General features: G+C 52.7%; 1 protein-coding gene across 2 annotated transcripts in view; it reads left to right on the top strand.

Annotated features, from left to right (window-relative positions):
- Nucleotides 1–17,293, top strand: part of MAMLD1 (mastermind like domain containing 1) — a 126,066-nt gene that overhangs the window by 73,157 nt on the left and 35,616 nt on the right. For both annotated transcript variants that reach the window (XM_046673935.1, XM_046673936.1), the window contains one exon: nucleotides 10,407–12,128. In XM_046673935.1, the coding sequence (XP_046529891.1) occupies nucleotides 10,407–12,128 (1,722 nt within the window). The remainder of the gene's footprint in view (nucleotides 1–10,406; nucleotides 12,129–17,293) is intronic.

The following is a 17,293-nucleotide window of genomic DNA, read 5'->3' as shown; positions in this document are numbered from 1 at the left end:
CCTCCACTACCATTACCACCTCACCACCACCAACACCACCACCTTCACTTCTGTTACTTCCACCTCCTCCACCTCCTCCTCTTCCTCCATCTCCTCTACCTCCACCTCCACCTCCACCACCACCTCCACCATCACATCTATCTCCACCACCACCAACACCTGCTTCACCTTAACCATCTCCACCACCATCACCTCCACTCTACCGTTTCCTCCACTGCTCCCACCATCACCTCCACACCATCACTACCACCACCATCACTGCTATCTCCGTCATCACCACCACCATCACCATCACCATCGCCTCTACTACCACCACCATTTATTCTCACCATGACCTATACCAGCACCGCCACAGAGGCAAGGGGAATTTGTCAGGTTATATGACGCGTCCCATGATGCAGTCACAGACACTTTCCACATATAGTGAAAGAAAGAAATATTTTCAGATTGTCATTATTTTCGATATGTAATCTCCTCCTGCTGCTGTGTGCTTTGGGGCTGTAGAACATCAGCATGTGTTTGTGGCCAAATTAACTTAAGATTCATTACAAGAAAGGCCAATATCCCCAAGCACACAACTTAAAAAAGGATGACTTTGGATAAGAGATCTTTCACTTCATAAAAGGATTCACTGAGGATTTCTTTTCAGCGGTGAATTCTTGTTGCATTTTATTATGATTTGGTTTACAAAAGTTAGCCTTGTGCACAGCTGTTCAAGAGTGCAGCCAATGAGTGAAGGCAGATCTGCCTTGAATGGCAAATGCTGCTGAGTAAATTATGTGAAAGGATCTGATAGGCCACCAAGAACGTGTTCGCATTTTCAAGAGCAGAAAGAGAGAGACTATTTATTTGATCTGTATCCTAGGCCAGCACTATGCTCCCCGCTACGTCGCAAGGCTCAGGTGACCCTTATAACAAACCTGTGAGCAGGGCCTCACGCTCCCCAGTTTGGTTGCCCAGCATTGTGAACGTACTAAATGCCGCTGCCATGTGCACTTAAAAAAGGGTGAGCTCGTGCTCTGTGAATTTTACCTCAATTTAAAAGAAGAGGTTCTAAATCATTTCACAATGTATACGTATATTCAATCACGTTGTACCTTTTCATTAAAAAAATCGCATTGTCCAACCTAAATATATACAGTTCTCATCAATCATACCCTGACAAAGTTGGGGAAAAAAGAGGACCTAGACGATGGGGAGAGTCCCTGGACTGACTTGCTGCCCCTTCCCCCACAGCCCCTCCCAGCCTCTGCTGCTTCAGCGTGGGAGCTCAAACAGCCTGGCCCTAACATCTGCTAGGTCTACTAGGGGTGGCTACATCTCTCTGTGGACAGTTAGTAGACTTTAGAGGCAGAAGGTGGCACTCGGCGCGAAGATGTGCTTCCTCATAAGCACGTGACCTCCAGAATGCACTGGACTAAACACGTGTCTCTGGATTCTCCTCCCACCGACATAGCTGTCAGGGTTCTCACACAGGGAAATTCCTTCCGTGGTCTAAAGCCTGTTGCCATTTTATTTAGCCCATCGTTGGGGCACAGGCAGACGTGGAGTCACCCTGGGCCTGAGCTTCAGGACTCATCCCTCACACCTTCGAAGGCCTACCTCCTAATCCAGTGCTTTTAACCTCATAGTCTATTTCATAAAGAGGGCCCTCCAAATTGCGTAAGCTTCAGTCCCCACAAAGCAGAGCTCTGTACCTGGGTCCAGGGGAAAAGGGGTGACCAATCAGCAACTGTTTTTCTCTTCACCCCCTTTAAACTACTCGAGTTGGTATCCTGGCGGTGGGGAGGAGTGGCTCCCAGGGAGTCAGGACTGTCACCTTGGTTCTGACCCTGTACTGCCATCCAATGGGGCCTTGCTGTAAGGAGAGAGATTGCTGCTGTGTTCACCCAGTCACAGCAGAAGTCTTCAAGACTATCTGGATGGAGAGCCATGGCTGCCCCGTATGGTGTGATTTCCACATAGCTCAGACTGCCCAGCTGACACGGACCCAGGACTTGATTGTTTCTAGCTCTAGATTATCAATGGCTCCTTATTGCCCCAGCTTAACTCTGCCAGCAGTCAAGTGCCTGGAATGCACCAACAGCCCCTCTAAAACCTCAGTCAGCCCATCAGGGCCCAGGCCAGGGCCTTTGCCACATACCCCACTCCTAATCCCACCAACAGTAGCAAGGAGCCCACCACTGCCTGAGGACCCCCCCATCTGGAGTCTTGGCCGGCATGGTGGCACTGGGGAAGGAAAAGCCTGGGGAGCCAGGAGGCACGAAGAGGGAAGGAGCTCCCCCGATACTCACCCAGTATGCGCTCCTCAGCCACATCCGGGGCCTCAGTCGGGCCTTTGTGGTGTGGAGGCAGGGCTTATCATACGGGCCTGGAGCTGCCGAGGTGGCTACCCCCCACCTTCCTGGATGGCTCTGGGGCCAAGTCCATACTTGCAACCTACCTGAATTGTCCACCTATGCACGTGCTCCAGGTAGAGGTGTGGAAAGCTGGGGACAGGGTCAGTCACAGCCCAGGGCAACAGAGAGACGTTTATGACACGACAACAGGCCTTGAGACCCCACCAGCCTGTGGGGTATCTGGACCCCACCAGCTCACAGGGTTACTGTGTGGGGATTACTGTTTGAGGGTGTTCTTCACTGGGCTTGTCACTCTCCAGATGAAGGAAAGTCTGGATTTTGTAAAAAGCTGCCTGGTCACCGGGTGGAGACTTTCCTTCCTTACCTCTGAATTCTTCTACATCTCTGGAGCATTCTAGAAAAAGAGTGTTTTCTCAGGAGTCCCCTCTATCATCAGGGGTGGGCCGAAGCTGAGGAGTTGAGAGTGGGAGCCTAGCCTCAGTTACGGAGGCACCCCCTGGCTGCTGGGCTCGCTCCTGCTTTGCCATCAAAACACAGGAGCCTCTGGAAAGTTGGGAGAGCTGTGGTGAGACAGCCTGTGGGTGAGTGAGCTGAATTTGGCTTGGCATTCTCTGTTAACCCAGTCCCCCCTCCCTTCATTTTTGTTCATTTAATATGTGCTGGATTCTGATCATAGGAATCCAAACTTGCAATTGGACAACGCCTCCACCGACTGGGGGAGCAGTCAAGGGAGGGGGGTTTAGGGCACAGGCCCAGATGACTGACACACAGCACAGTAAAGACTAGTTTGCGAAGTTCTCATTCTAGATAGGTCTCCAGGAACAAGCTTTAAAATGGCATCACTGGTTTCACCTGCCCTTCGAAGTGGTTGGAGAGCTGGCAGCCTTCCTGGTGGCTGGTGACTTGCTGGGACACTCTAATAGAACGTGTGAGTGAGCATGGCTCATTGGACTGAAACTACAGGCCGCCTCTCTTGATTCAACTAGTGCAGACCTGCTGTTCTCAGGGTTAACACTGCTAGTCTACACACACACACACACACACACACACACACACACACACACTGTGTGCAGTTCATTCCTTGTTAAAAAGCCACGGAGACATTTGGGCAGGACTATAACTTGACCTAACCGGGCTGGGGCAGGTTATGCTTTCTTTGAGAGTGTCTGGAGTGGGAAGTGATGTACAGATCTTGCCCGTGGCAAGGACGCCTGTGAGCCATCAGGCTCTTCCCGGGCAGAGAGGCCTTTTTGGGTGGGGGAGAAGATAATTCATCTTTTCTCTACAGGAACAGTCCAGGGAGAAAGTCATAGCATCAGCTTACCAAAGCTGGGACCCATTCACTCACCAAAACTAAGGCCCAGAGTGGGGAAGGTACCCACGAGAAGTCACGCCACAAGCAGAGCCCCGGGAGCAATGAGGAGGCTGAGCCTCACTGACCTCCGAGCGTGCTTCTTTCTGCCCTCTTCACACAGAGAAACCCATCCTCGGGTCTGCGGCCTCCAGCCTTAGCTCTGCCTCCCCTTTTCCCCTTCGCTGCATGATTCGGGGCTCATGAGCCTAATTCAAGGGAAACAGATGATGCTTGCTAGCCTGGGTCCTGCCCAGACAGTGTCATCTGGCCTGGCACAGTGCCCTTGCCTTTGGCCTTCAGCTTCTGTTTCAGCCCCCAGGCAGCACCTGCTTTATCTGTGGGCCAGCCTCGCCAAATCCATCCAGCCGTTTGAAACCACCTCCTCTTTCTCTTCTCCCACAAGTAATCATCTTTATCTCACTAGTGACGCCACATGGGAATGTGTTGGGAGGAGACGGGGTCAGGGTTTCTTCCTGTGAAAAGAGGCCAACCTGGGAGTCTGAGAAGCTGGCCCACGGGCACATCTCTTCCGGGGTCTAGGCCTCACCAGCCCTAACATGAGTGGCTGGGGCCAGCTTGTCTCTAAGGACCTGACAGTTCTGAAAGCCTAGGAGTATAAGGCTAGTGCTCAAGAAACACTGTTTAATGACAGAATACTTCGAGTTTTCTCAGGGGATGGTACAATAGGAATTATGAGTTCATTAAATCCATGTGCATTTATAGGTTTGGGGCCATTCTTAGAGTTGCCATTTCTTCCAACTGGTATGTCTATAGAAAGGGAGAATGCAGTTCTAAAAACCCCCACCCAGGTCTGCTCGTTTCTGCATTTGTTGGGGCTGCTGCTCAGAGTAGCTCTGGTTGAAGCTTGTGGAAGCCACAAGCCCTCAGGTGGAAATGGCTGAGTGCCACAGACAGCGTGACGGAACCCAGAGTGGTGGGCGGTGGTGAGCAGCAGAAGGTGGAATTTTAAAGGCAGCACTGCCGGCTGGTAGGTCAGTGCCATCAGGACTAGGCTGCTCACCTCCCTCCGCTCCCACTTTACGCCCCAAGCTTCATGAATGTGTCCTTATTTGTCAGAGAGCTAGTCAAGGCCCATACTGGAGGGCAGTGGGACAGCTTGGGGACCCTAGGCCTGGAGAATGACATCAATAGCAATTACTTCTCCCAATGTGCACGCCTCAACAATGCTGAGAGGCGCACAGGGCAGGCCAAGTACCCGCTTTACAGAAGAAGAAATTGAGGCTCAGAGAAGGGGAGTGACTTGCCAACAGTCACACAGCAAATGGAGAAGCTAGGAATTAAATGTAAGTCTTTTGATGCCCACTTCAGGGCTCTTTCCTCCACCTCAGCCTGCGTTGGGTGCTGAGTATGCAGTTTGCAGGCTCAGGGCAAGCCAGGGGCACCAATATATCCCTTATTTGTAAGTTGAAATTCTTGCTCCAAACCGCCTATTAGCAGAGATTCGTTCTTGAGACGAACGGACTCCTCTGGAAGCCGATGAGCACTCAGGGTTCCCGGCCATTCCCAGCTACCCTGGGCTTCTCCAGAGCCTCAGGTCTTGCAATACCACAAATGCTGAAAATACTGTTTGTTCTACAGAAAGGTCAGTTTCAGTTTGTGGGGACATTCATCTAAAAAGCAAACATGCAATTGACACATATGCCCAAATATAGGCATTTATACTGGTGCACATCTGAGCCCATGTATATATCCACGTATATTCTCTTTCTCTCTCCCTCCCTCCGTCCCTCCCTCCCTTCCTGCAAACCCAGTCCTGTAGCATCATTGTCCTATCTGTTCTGGGGCTACCTCCACCATGCCCCACCATGTCTGCTTTCTTTTCTTCTGAGCAAGTCTACTGGGGACCACTCTTATCTCAGAACGCTTGAAAGCCAGTCTAGTTGGCTAGCATCAGGTTCTTGGAAACTCATAGGGGGAACCTGTAACAGTATTGAAGGAAGTCGTTGCTGGAGTACGGGTGTTCTTGTGAGAGACGAAGGGAAGCAGCAGGCGGGCTGGCGTGAGCTGCACTGGAGGAGGCACTAGTGAGGGAGAGAGGAGAGACTAGATAAGCCCTGGGCGATTTCCACCCTTCTCACAGTTTTTCCCAGGGCCCAGTGTCCGCTGGAGGGAAAATGAGGCTCCGTGAGCTGATCTTTCCTGGATACCTTCAGCCCCCCACGTTCTTGTCCGGTAGGAACTGCGCATATTTTTGCTGGCCTTTCCTTGGTGTCTGTGGTAAACCTCCAGCTAGAGTGTCCAAAATGAAGTGTCCATAGCAGCCGGCCAGGCCTCTTTGGAAAGAGCAATATATTTGCAAGGTATATTCTTTATTCTCCTTACGCCCATTTTATGGGCCTGGACTGCGCTCTTATAATCTAGACCTTTTCCAAGAAATCTTTCCCCTTCTTGCCATTCTGCACTAAAAAATGTAGAAAGGGAAGAATTGCCATATGTCATTGTTCAGACGGAACCAGAAATAATGTTGACTTCAGAGCTGAGCTTGGCCCCTGTCGGAAGGGTGGCCTTTGTTTTCTCATTATTTGGGGGATGGGGAGGCCTTCACATGCTTTGCAATGCGTGTGAATGAATGTTTATGAGGTCGTGGGGATCCCATTGGTGGCTCTGTCGCCTCATTATGACATGGGACTCTGCAGGCATTTGAGGATGGAGCTAAAGTCAGTCCTTTCTCAGACTCCAGGAGACTGCCCCTCACTTCCTCTCCCATCCACTCCTCCGCATCACCACCACCAAAGGCCAGACCCGTGAGGGCTCAGGCTGGGAATTGGGATGCCTGGGGTCTAGTGTTGTCATCATCCCCTAACTAGCTGTGTGACCACAAGCAAATCACATCCCATTCTGTTTTCTGTAAAAAAAAAAAAAAAGGTTGGGATGTGTTCTCTAGAAATCCTGCCAGTGTCTACTGATTCACTTATGATAAAAAAAGAAAAACCTCAGTGAGTGGACAGGATCATGTGCAATACACGGCCTAGAGGAAGTAGGGGCTGGCTGGTAGCTGGGACCAATAGCTTGCTGTCACAGAGTCAGCAGAGACTGGGAAATGGCACATGCGGGAAGCTGGAAAGTTGGTTTAGAAGGGTCTGGAAGTTCGGTGGGTGGCCTGCCACCCCCAACATTGACAGAGAAAATCACTCTGGAGTAGCAAGCTGTCTGCTGCACTTGGTCTGAAATGGTGGTCGTGGGATTCAGTCAGCAGCATCTAGCCCAGGCAGGCAGACCTCAGCAGCAGCGCCCACTGGCCCAGGTGACCTGGTGAAGGCACCAGTGTGGCACTGGGCATGGGGGAAAGCCCAGCCATCCTCTCGAAATTGAGATGAGTAACAAATTATGGGACTGGGCAAGAGGAAGCACTGAGGCGGGCCTGTATCTAGGGGCAAAATTAACTGAATAATAGATCCCTCCACCTCACTGCTGCCTGGTGAAAGCAGATGCTGTTAGGGTGAGGCTGAGCGCTTCCTGTAAACACAGCCGCCTTCCCGCGGCCTTGGTTAGGCTTGGCTGGAGTTCTGGCCGTTTAGCCAGGGTGCTTTGGGCTAACTATTGAAAGCTCTCATAGTAAAATCCCAAAGGCGGTGCTGCGGCCTTCTAAGAGAGTGGAGTCTCCTTGAAGTCCCTTGAAAAACGAAAGCTCAGAAGATGCTCCCACCTGCCCCTCTGCTGAAATTGCAGCCTGTACCAGCACCCCGCCCCCGACACGCTGCACCCGCAGGGGCAGCAGGGCGAGCCTGCCCCCTGATTAGGCATCTTCCAGAGCATTCAGTAAGGCGAGCACCAGCCGCGTCCAGCTGTAGACTTAGCACAGCAAGGGTGTCACCCGCTCCAGTAAGTCAGATCCACCAACAGTGGGACGGTCATCAACCTCCCACAGGGGTGTCCTGGGATCCGCGTTGTTACTGAGGAGCCGGTGGATTCCAGAATTGGAATTGAGTGGGGAACATGTCATGGGTGCGCTTGACGGGGGCCTGAGAAGTTGTGTGCACCCACGTTCTCGTTTCGGAGAGCTGGAGACTCCTCTCCTTTGCCTCTGGTCACACTGCGCCTTCCCCTCCTCCCACCGCCTTAGTCCCAACAGGTTAATGGCAGACCAACAATTAAATGAAAGGGAGAGCCCACAGAATCAGCCAGGGATTCCAGGCCCCTGCAGCTCTCAGGCCCTGCCCTCCCTGGCTTCCCATCCCCCAACCACATCCATCCCCCGCCTGGTGCCGCACAGACTTCACTATCATTGCCTTGCAGTCCAAGACATCGCGGACAACACATTGGGCCCAACCATTGCCAGCTCGGATTCCCTGCAGGGGATCCTACATAAACCCCACACCCAGTCATTCCTATCAATCCATTTCCCATGTTTCTGTTTTCAATATGCTGGACTTCTTTGAACTCTGGGAGGATATAGAAGAGACCAAATTTCAGTAGGGGACCCAATGACTTGTTTGTGGGCTGCCCCATAATTGAGGGAATGGCCAGGAGAGTAGGTGGCAGAGGTCCCAGTGTGCTGGGTCATTTGTGTTCCCTTGTCCGCTGATTCATTTAGCTGCTGATTCTGGAGCACCTGCTGTCGGCCAAATCCAGGCAGTACTCCTGGGTGGGAGAGTGGGCACGCATGACAGGATAGGCCTCCTCTTGTGCCTGCTCGACCCTTCCCCAGCCCACCATGCCTGCCCCGTGGTATTCAGCCCTCAGATGAATTTGGTGGCAGAGTTGTCCCTCAGAGTGCCCTTGATCAGGTCATAGACATCTCAAAAGAAAAGGCAAAGAAGTAGGCAAGTCCCCTCTCTCAGAGTAGTGGAGCCCCTTGTGCGGAGACGAGACCGTGTCCTGCAACCAGGCTGGGTGAAGGCAGTGGGTGGGAGGCAGCGGAGTGGCGGTGGAGGAGCCCTGCAGCTGCCTGGGCCCTGGGGCCCTCCAGCTGAGCCAGCCTGGGCAAGCCCTGCCTCCTGCGTGGGTCTCAGGCTCCCCGTGTTTCATAGGACAGGATTGGACTCCCAGGACCCTTCAGGACCCGCCCTTTGTAATGCCAGTTACCAGTTAGTGAGGACCTACCAGGTGCCGCAGGATCTGCCCCATTTCACTTACGAGTCAGAGCAGCATCATGAGATGACATCTAAAATTAGACTCATTTTACACATGAAGAAACTGGGGCTCAGAGAGGTTAAGTGGCAAGGCCAAGACCTAGTTGTGTCCACCTGGGGACCAGGGCCCTATGCCACACTGCCTCCGCCCAGGCTCTGGGCCAGTGCTTCTCAAGCTGGCTGTCCATTTAGAATCAGCCAGGGAGCTTTGAAAACACTCGGCCGCCCGGGCCCCACCCTAGATGAGACTGAAGCAATCCATTTGTGGTGGGAGAGCCTGGGAATCCGGCTGTTTCTAAGTGATTCTGATGTGCAACAAGGCCTAGGCTGTGTGGCCCCGGGGGACCTCTTTTGATGTTCACTCTGCCGCAAGAGTCCTGAGCACCGTTGTGCTAGCAGGCGGCCTCCACACGTGCGCTGAAACCCCAGTGGGCCAAATGTGAGAGGACATCAGAGGACCAGCACTGAATGTCTCAGTACTACTTCCAAAGCTAAAAAGGGGGTTCTCACCTGAGAAAGCACCTGGAGAGAAACGCATCTCTTAGACTGTTGGCGTTTAGCTGATTTCCAAGCCCTCTCTTCCCACACACATTCCTTCACTCCAGTGCCTTTCTCCTTTACTTGTAGGTCATGGTCATTAACATGACAGCCATGGAGGACTGTGTGAAGCCTTGAAAGAGTAGGAAATACCGTGTTACTAACTTCTTTGCCTTGTCCCCAAAGGCTTTGCTTTTATAAGTGGTGGACAGCTCCCCCAAGGTGCAGATCACAGACTGGGGCCTTTTCCTGTTGTTTCCTATCTCCCCAACCTGAGGATGCATCTGCAGAGGCGCGTTTCTTATTTTATAAGATTATAAGTCATTCTCATTAAAAACAAACAAGCAACACAAAAATGTTGAGAACAGAAAGGGGCTTGCCAGTCATCCCATGAGATGACTACTCCAAACGGTTGTATATTTGTTCTTCCAAGTGACTTATGTGTGCTCGAGCGTGTCAGAGTAAGTGGAGCCATGCTACGATGACTGTTCTGCAACTGGCGTTCCCCTGTAAGGAGTGCAGCTCAGCCAGCTGCCCACCAGGACACAGCCAGGCCTCCCCCGTGCCTCTGAAGGCTCATCACCGCAGCCTGAGGCATCGAACCAGGACAGGCGACCTAAAAGTTCAATGCCTGTGCTACGCTTTTTCTTTTTAAAAATTGGGGTATCTGTAGATAGTTCAGAATTGAAAATATCTTAGCTACTTCTAGTTTGTTCTCAAATGCCTACCTTTGGCAGCACAGTGCATTTAGTGGCTTCTGTGTAGCTTCACTGAACTCTCCTTTAAGCGGGCAGAGCACATCCTTTCTGTCATGTTTAGTATGCAGACAGCCTAATGCCTTATTTGAAGTGTAATAAGACCATTTAAATGAAATGCTGCAACAAAGAAACAAGCATTATGGTTCTAAAAATAGGCTGTATTGTATAGTTTTGACAACTTTAAATCTTGAAATTGAGAGATTGGTTGATCTTGCAAGTTTTCTGTTCATTAGCTCTAATGTTCAGAGTCTTTATAAAATTTCCTCTCTCTCTCCGCCCCCCCCCCCCCCCAATCCCCCTTCAGCCACAGGGAACCCTTAAGAGGAGACAGGAAGGAGACAACTTCCAGTTTCCAGGCATGGCTGACGGGGGTTACCCTAATAAAATCAAGAGGCCTTGCCTTGAGGACGTCACCCTTTCTATGGGCCCTGGTGCCCACCCCAGCACACCGTGTGCAGAGCTGCAGGTCGCTCCGTTACCAGTGAACCCTAGCCCTGCAGCTATGGGAGTAGCTGGCCATCCGTTACTACTCGAGAATAATCCCGTGAACGGCAACGTGATGGGCACACCGTTTGTGGTACCACCGAATGCAGAATTGGGGCTAAAAGGGCCCACTGTCCCTTACTATGACAAAACCAACAGCATGCCAGCTGTGGACCAGGAACTTCAAGATCTGCTGGAGGAGCTAACAAAGATTCAGGAACCTTCTCCGAGTGAGCTCGATCTTGAGAAGATACTGGGGAGCAAGCCGGAAGAACCGCTGGTCTTGGATCACCCTCAGGCGGGCCTCGGCACAGCTCCCAAGCCTTCGGCTCAGATGCCGCACTTGGAGAGCCTTGCTTCCGGCAAAGAGTTTGCTTCCAGTTGCAGCCAGGTCCCTGGCGTGTCACTTCAAATCCCGCCCTCCTCTGCAGGGGTCAGCTATGCGATTCCCTCCACCAGTAAGCAGCTCGTCTCACCTAGTTCTTCCACAGCACAGGCCAAGAACCAGGTCCAGGCGATGCTCCCTGTCGCTTTGCCCCCACTTCCGGTGCCTCAGTGGCATCATGCCCACCAGCTGAAGGTGTTGGCGGCCAGCAAGCAGGGATCTGCTACAAAGCAGCCAGGGCCCACTCCCAGTTGGTCTGGCCTGCCTCCTACAGGCCTCTCCCCACCTTACCGCCCAGTGCCATCGCCACACCCGCCACCACCATTCAGCCCTCAGAGCCTCATGGTATCCTGCATGTCGTCCAGCAACCTGCCAGGGAGCACTCTCCAAGGCTCTCCCAATGCCTTACTCTCGAGCATGGTGTCTGGCAGCAGTGCTGCCCTTGGGCCCGCCATGCCCTATGCTCCCGAGAAGCTCCCCAGCCCAGCTCTCAGTCAGCAGCCACAGTTCAGCCCGCAGAACTCCATTCTTGCCAACCTGGTGTCCTCTACCATTAAAAATCCTCAAGGACACCTGATGTCTGCTCTGCCCACCAGCAACCCTGGGCCGTCCCCCCCTTACCGCCCGGAGAAGCTGTCCAGCCCAGGCTTGCCGCAGCAGTCCTTCACGCCACAGTGCTCCCTGCTCCGGAGCCTCACGCCCGCCAGTAACCCACTCAGCCAGCAGCAGCAGCAGCAGCAGCAGCAGCAGCAGCAGCAGCAGCAAGCAAATGCCGTCTTCAAGCCCATGGTCACCAACTCACCCAAAACTCTGAGCATGATCATGCAGCAGGGGCTGGCCAGCCCCAGCCCGGGAGCCCCGGAGCCATTTAGTTTTGGCAACACCAAGCCTTTGTCACATTTCATTGCTGAGCCTGGCCCCCAGAAACTGCCCTCCATGCCTGCCACCTCTAGGCAGCCTTCCCTGCTCCACTACCTGCAGCAGCCGACGCCAGCACAGGCCTCTTCTGCCACTGCCTCCTCCACCGCCACCGCCAGCTTGCAGCTGCCGCCGCAGCAGCCCGACCACTCTGCGTTCCTCCTGCAGCAGATGATGCAGCAGCCCCAGCGCTTTCCGCGATCAGGAGCCTCGGACTCCATGCCTTCTCTGCCCAGACAGGTAAGACAGTCTCATAACTGGTGGTTTCCTTTGTTTCGGATATAAGAACCGTGCCTCGTGCTATTGATACCCGGCTTTGGAGGCAAATCCAGGCTGGAGTCCTCTCTGAGACTGGGCTTGACTCTGGAAAAGTCTATTTAAGCCAGCTAATTCTGTGTGGTCAAAGCAGCGTACTAATGAGACTGAGGTTATGGTTGCAGTGTCCACGTCGGTCACTGAACTTCCCTAGGGAAACTGCACCCGCCAGGTGCTGCCGGGGGGACAAGGCAGAGTGGCACAGGACCGCCTCCCCTGCACTGGGCTGTTGTCCCTCACTCAGGACTAGCGAAGGCTCGGGGGATGCAAGGAATTGCACTGAAGCATTTCAGTCTTGGCCCTGCTGGCATAGGGCTGCACACTGAGCCTTCTAGAAATGCCACAGCAAACTTCTGCTGAGCAGTTCCAGTGTGCCATTCACCACTGTGCTGGATGCGGAGGCAGGTTCTAAATGCAAAGGACAGATACTTGTAAAGTAGTTAACGCTTACCATCTCCATTTTACAAACGAACAACCTGAGGCTCAGAGAGTTGAAATGACTTGCCCAGAGTCACACAGTTAGCCAGGGGCAGAGCAGGAGCTTGAAGCCAGGCAGTCTTGCTCCAGAGGCTGCGCTCTTCTCAGAATTACCGTGTCTTTTCCCTCTGTGGCATCTCCTACAGTCTCATCAATCACTGGATTCCGCTGACTCTCCGAGTGGTGTCTCTCGCAGGCCCCACTCTCCGTTGTCCTGAGCCCTGCCTATATTAGTTCTCTACTGCCACGTAACGAATTACCCCAGAACACACACCTGTATTACCTCACGGTCTCTGGGGGTCAGAAATCCTGGCACAGCTGAGCTGGGTCTTCTGGCTCTTCATCTCTCATAAGTCTGCAGTCATCTCAAGGCTCAACTGGGAAGGAGCTGCTTCCAAGTTCACTCTCCTGGTTGTTGGCAGAAAGCAGTTCCTTGCAGGTTGTTGGACTGAAGCCGCAGTTCCTCATGAGCTGTTGGCCAGAGGCCTTCTGGCCGTATGGGCCTCTTCATAGAGCATCTTGCAACATGGCAGCCAGCTTTATCCGAGTGAGCAAGACAAAATATGCCAGCAAAAGAGGCAGGGGCTATGCCAGCAAGTCAGAAGTCACAGTCTTTATAACCTAGTCTTGAAAGTGACATCCCATCATTTTCACTGTATTCTGTTCATTAGACACAAGCATAAAGATGTGACTGCCAGGAGGGGATTGCGTGAAGGTGTGAATACCAGAGACAGGAATCCCCGGGGGCCATGTCAGATGTCTGCCTACCCAGAATACTGTCTATCAAGGACCCTCCTTTCCATTACTCTCATCCCTGCCCAAGTTCAGGCCTTCTTGATTCTTTGTCCAAACTCATACTATTGACTCTTAAAACGGTTTTCCCCCCATAAACCATCTATTACTCTAAGCATTACCTTGCTATAGCAGAGACCTGATCACATTTCACACTTGCTCAGAAGTTTCTGGAGGCCCATAACCTGGCTCCATCTGCCTCCTTAGACTCAGGGTCCATCAGGCACTTCATTTCTAGAACTCCGAAGTGCTTGCAGTTTCTGGCCTTCTCTGCATTCTCGGCTTTGACTCCTGCCATTCCCTGTGCCCAGCCTTTCCTTGTCACCTTTCCTCTCCTGTCCCACTCTTATAGCTTCTGAGGCTCAGGCACCGTCTCCTCCAGGAAGCTTTTCCCTGACTGTCCTGGGTGCTTCCATCTCCCACTCTGCCTCCCTCTTCTGTAGAGCAGCCAAGGAGATGGCTGGAAACCAGCTGGGGACCTGGCCCAGAGGAGGCACTGTTGGGGCTGACCTCTTTTCTGAGGGCCCTGGATGAGCGTGACCATGGCAGCCCTGGAGGATAGGGACTGTGTCTTTTTCATCTAGATCTCATGAGGCGTAACCAAGCAGAGTGCTCCGCACCAGGGAATTGGTCCTTTGATGGATGCCCACAGCAAGCAGAGCTCCCGCAGGGGTGGCCAGGGCGAGCAGCAGGCCTTTGTCCGCAGTTCAGGAGCACTTTGGTTTGGTTTTGTTATAGGCCTGTTGCCATCTGTTTTCGTGGACTTCTGCGGCTGGCTCAGGGGAGCGCCAGCATCAGCACTGCAACTCTTACCCTAGCAGGCAAGATCCTCAGCCTGGAGACGTGTCACCATCCAACATTGTGAGCCTTTTTGTTTTGTTCTGTTTTCTTCAATGGGCTACATCTGTAGCCTGACTGCGTCATCTCAGAGCCAGATCAGCTGGCTCAGAGGGAGAATTCTTAAATGATTGGGGTCGTGAAAATCATAGCCAACCGATTACCTAGGTAGAGTTGGAGAAAGTGTTCAGGAGAAGGACCAAGTGGCCCAGCTCCCTGAGGCTAGGAAGCGCTCAGGTGACCACCACCAGCAGAGCCCAGAGGCTGGGCTCCCCAGATGCGATGCTATTGCTACCAAGGGCTGCCTTCCCAGCCAGTGCTGGCCAGTGCCCATGGGCCAGGCATGCAACTCAGTACTTCACTTGCCTTTCCTCATGTTAATCCTCAGAGGTAGAGGCTGTTATCATTCCCTTTAAAGCTGAGAAGACTGAGGCAGAGAGAAGTCGCCAGAGTTGCCCACAGCCACACAGCAAATCAGGCCCAGAGCAGGGAGTGGGGCTACAGAGCCCACACTTGTAACCACACGCATGGGGCACTGCCTCCAGAACCTTCCATTCCTGCCCTAACCTCCTAACTATTGCCTCTTCTACAAAATGGGGGAGGGGGGCGGATTGTTGGAGGGTTAAATGCGTTAACACATCTACAGCACTTCGAACAGCGCCTGGCCTGCCATCGACGCTTTGCTCTCACTGTGACTCTCACTCCTGGCCCTGGCTGGGCCTCCACATCTGTTTCTGGGAGCTAAGATGTAGCTTTCAGAACTGGCGCTGTGTCAGGACAGAGTATGAGCAGTGCTCCCTCCAGACCCCATTCGCGCCATGAGATTGACAGGAGTCGTGGGGCCTACTAGCCTGTGGGCTCTTCCTGTTCTTGGCTCTGCCCTGCCTCAACACCTCCAGGCCTGGTGAAAAAGAGAAAACAGCCGTTTTGCCTGGCTGGCTGGGATTTCCCCTCTCTTCTTTCTGGAGCTCTCTCAGTCTTGCTCCAGCCCTCTCCCCAGCACGCTATTCTGTCCGTGGCATTCTAGCCAAAATGCACTGAGCAGGCCTCCAAGCCGGGCACATCCACAACTCCAGCCCTCCTTCTCATGGCCTTTCCCCATTCCCCTGAAGGCCTAAGAACTCAGCCCTGGTCACTCTTCCAGAGGAGAGAAAAGAAGGGAAGAGGCGAGTGTTTGAGGCAATAGCTGGGTCACCGGCGGAAGGACAGACAGCAGCCCCAGTGTTGAAGAAGTGCATGCTCCTTGCTTCCAAGAAGGTGAACTTGGCAAGTTTTATAGATGGCCAAGCTGAGCCTCAGAAAACACTCAGTATCTCCTGTGTGTCATTGATGAGCTCGTTGCCCGTCCATGGATGGTAGTGGTGACCATAGAAAGACTGGGCATTCATTTTAATCCAGATCTTAGTTTTTTTAAGGAGTAGTTTCTAAATGTAAGATGAGGAACCAACTTTTGAGTAAGCAGCAATGCCAAACCCAGCTGTCTATAGGAGTTCATACTTACTCACAGACTAGTATTTCTCAGCTTGGGGAATTTCACTCTACCGGTTAAGGGAACCATCCAGTTGCGGTGGGCCATTTGCTCGCAGTGAAGGTAGAAGGCAAGTGCCATCTGGCGTCAGGGCAGCGGTTCGGCGTGGCAGTTTAAGCAAGGGAACTAGAGGCAGACAGAGCTGGGGTTCCAGTCCAGGCACCAACACTGACTGGGTCGTGTTATGGGAGCAATGTTACTTAACCCCTCTAAGCCTCAGCTGCACCTGGGCAAAGGGATCGTCCCCATCTCTTAGGGCATTGGAAGACAAGGAGACGCTCAATCGAAATTGCTCAGAAGCCTGCCAGCACACACAGCGTGCTCAGTCAGGGCTGGTGCAGGCTCCCATCTGGGATCTGAATCCCTAGGGGTCAGATGTGTTTCCAAATTCAGAGCATTTGGGGCTTTAGAAAAGCAATATCCTGCATATACCAAATATCACACAACCCTGTGGTGGAGTCTGGAGCAGCATTTCATTATTTTTGCTGAGAAATATGAATATTTAACTAACTCCAGGTCAAAATTTCCCCCTTAATAAATTTTGACACCAAATTTACAAAGATAAAATAGACTTTCAAAATGCACTGAGCAGGCCTCCAAGCCGGGCACATCCACAGCTCCAGCCCTCCTTCTCGCGAGCTTTTTGATTTGAAATTATAGGTAAGGGGTGTGGACCTGAAATGATCAAGGGAGGGACTCTTTTTGGAGTCAAGACTCCCCCAGCCCTGGTGTGGTGGATTTTAGTGACTCCAAATCTCCTCACTGTATTCCCCACCCTACTCCCAAGGCTGGGTGACAACTGTGTGTCTTTAATCAACGTGAGGCAAAATAAATTTTGTTTCCGTAATTTAAAGCCCCTTCTCCCTGAAGACTACTGGAGATGGCTTAGGGCGGTGCAGAAATCAGCATTAGGACCCTTAGGACTTCAAGTTTACCATCGGCCCCTGGCGGCTGGAGCTTACATTTACTCAAAGGTGACGACGGGTCCCTCAGGGAGATGGCAGTTGCGCTCTAGAGGAGTTGGGGTAGCAGGAGGCGGCGCCCTTAGAGGAGCCTTTGCAGAGCTGGGAGTGCAGCATCAGGGGGAGGAGGGATGTGGAGGCTGGCCAGTTGGAATAAGAAGAAAAACGCCTGCAATCTGATCTTCGAAGCAGGCCCAGCACAGGGGCAAGGGGGCAGCTATGGAGAGACAGACCAAAGAGGCGCACGATACTGTTTGGACAGATTTGGAGAGGGCCGACTAGGGGACTCAAGCCCGCCTTGGGGAAGGCTGGGCTAGGCCCCTCCTGGGTTTGCCCCACTTTCTGCCTTTACCAATAAGCCTGGCATCTCCTCAGCTTAGGCAGCAGTGAACTCTCAGTGATTGTGGAGATGGTGGGCGAATCGACAGCTTGCCCTCCTGCCTCCTCGAGGATCTTGGCCTGTGACGGGGATCTGGGCTTGTGAGGGGGATCTG

This window comes from Equus quagga, chromosome 10 (genome assembly GCF_021613505.1).
Source record: "Equus quagga isolate Etosha38 chromosome 10, UCLA_HA_Equagga_1.0, whole genome shotgun sequence".
In the NCBI taxonomy this organism is placed as follows: Eukaryota; Metazoa; Chordata; class Mammalia; order Perissodactyla; family Equidae; genus Equus; species Equus quagga.
This window is presented reverse-complemented; position numbering and strand designations above follow the sequence as displayed.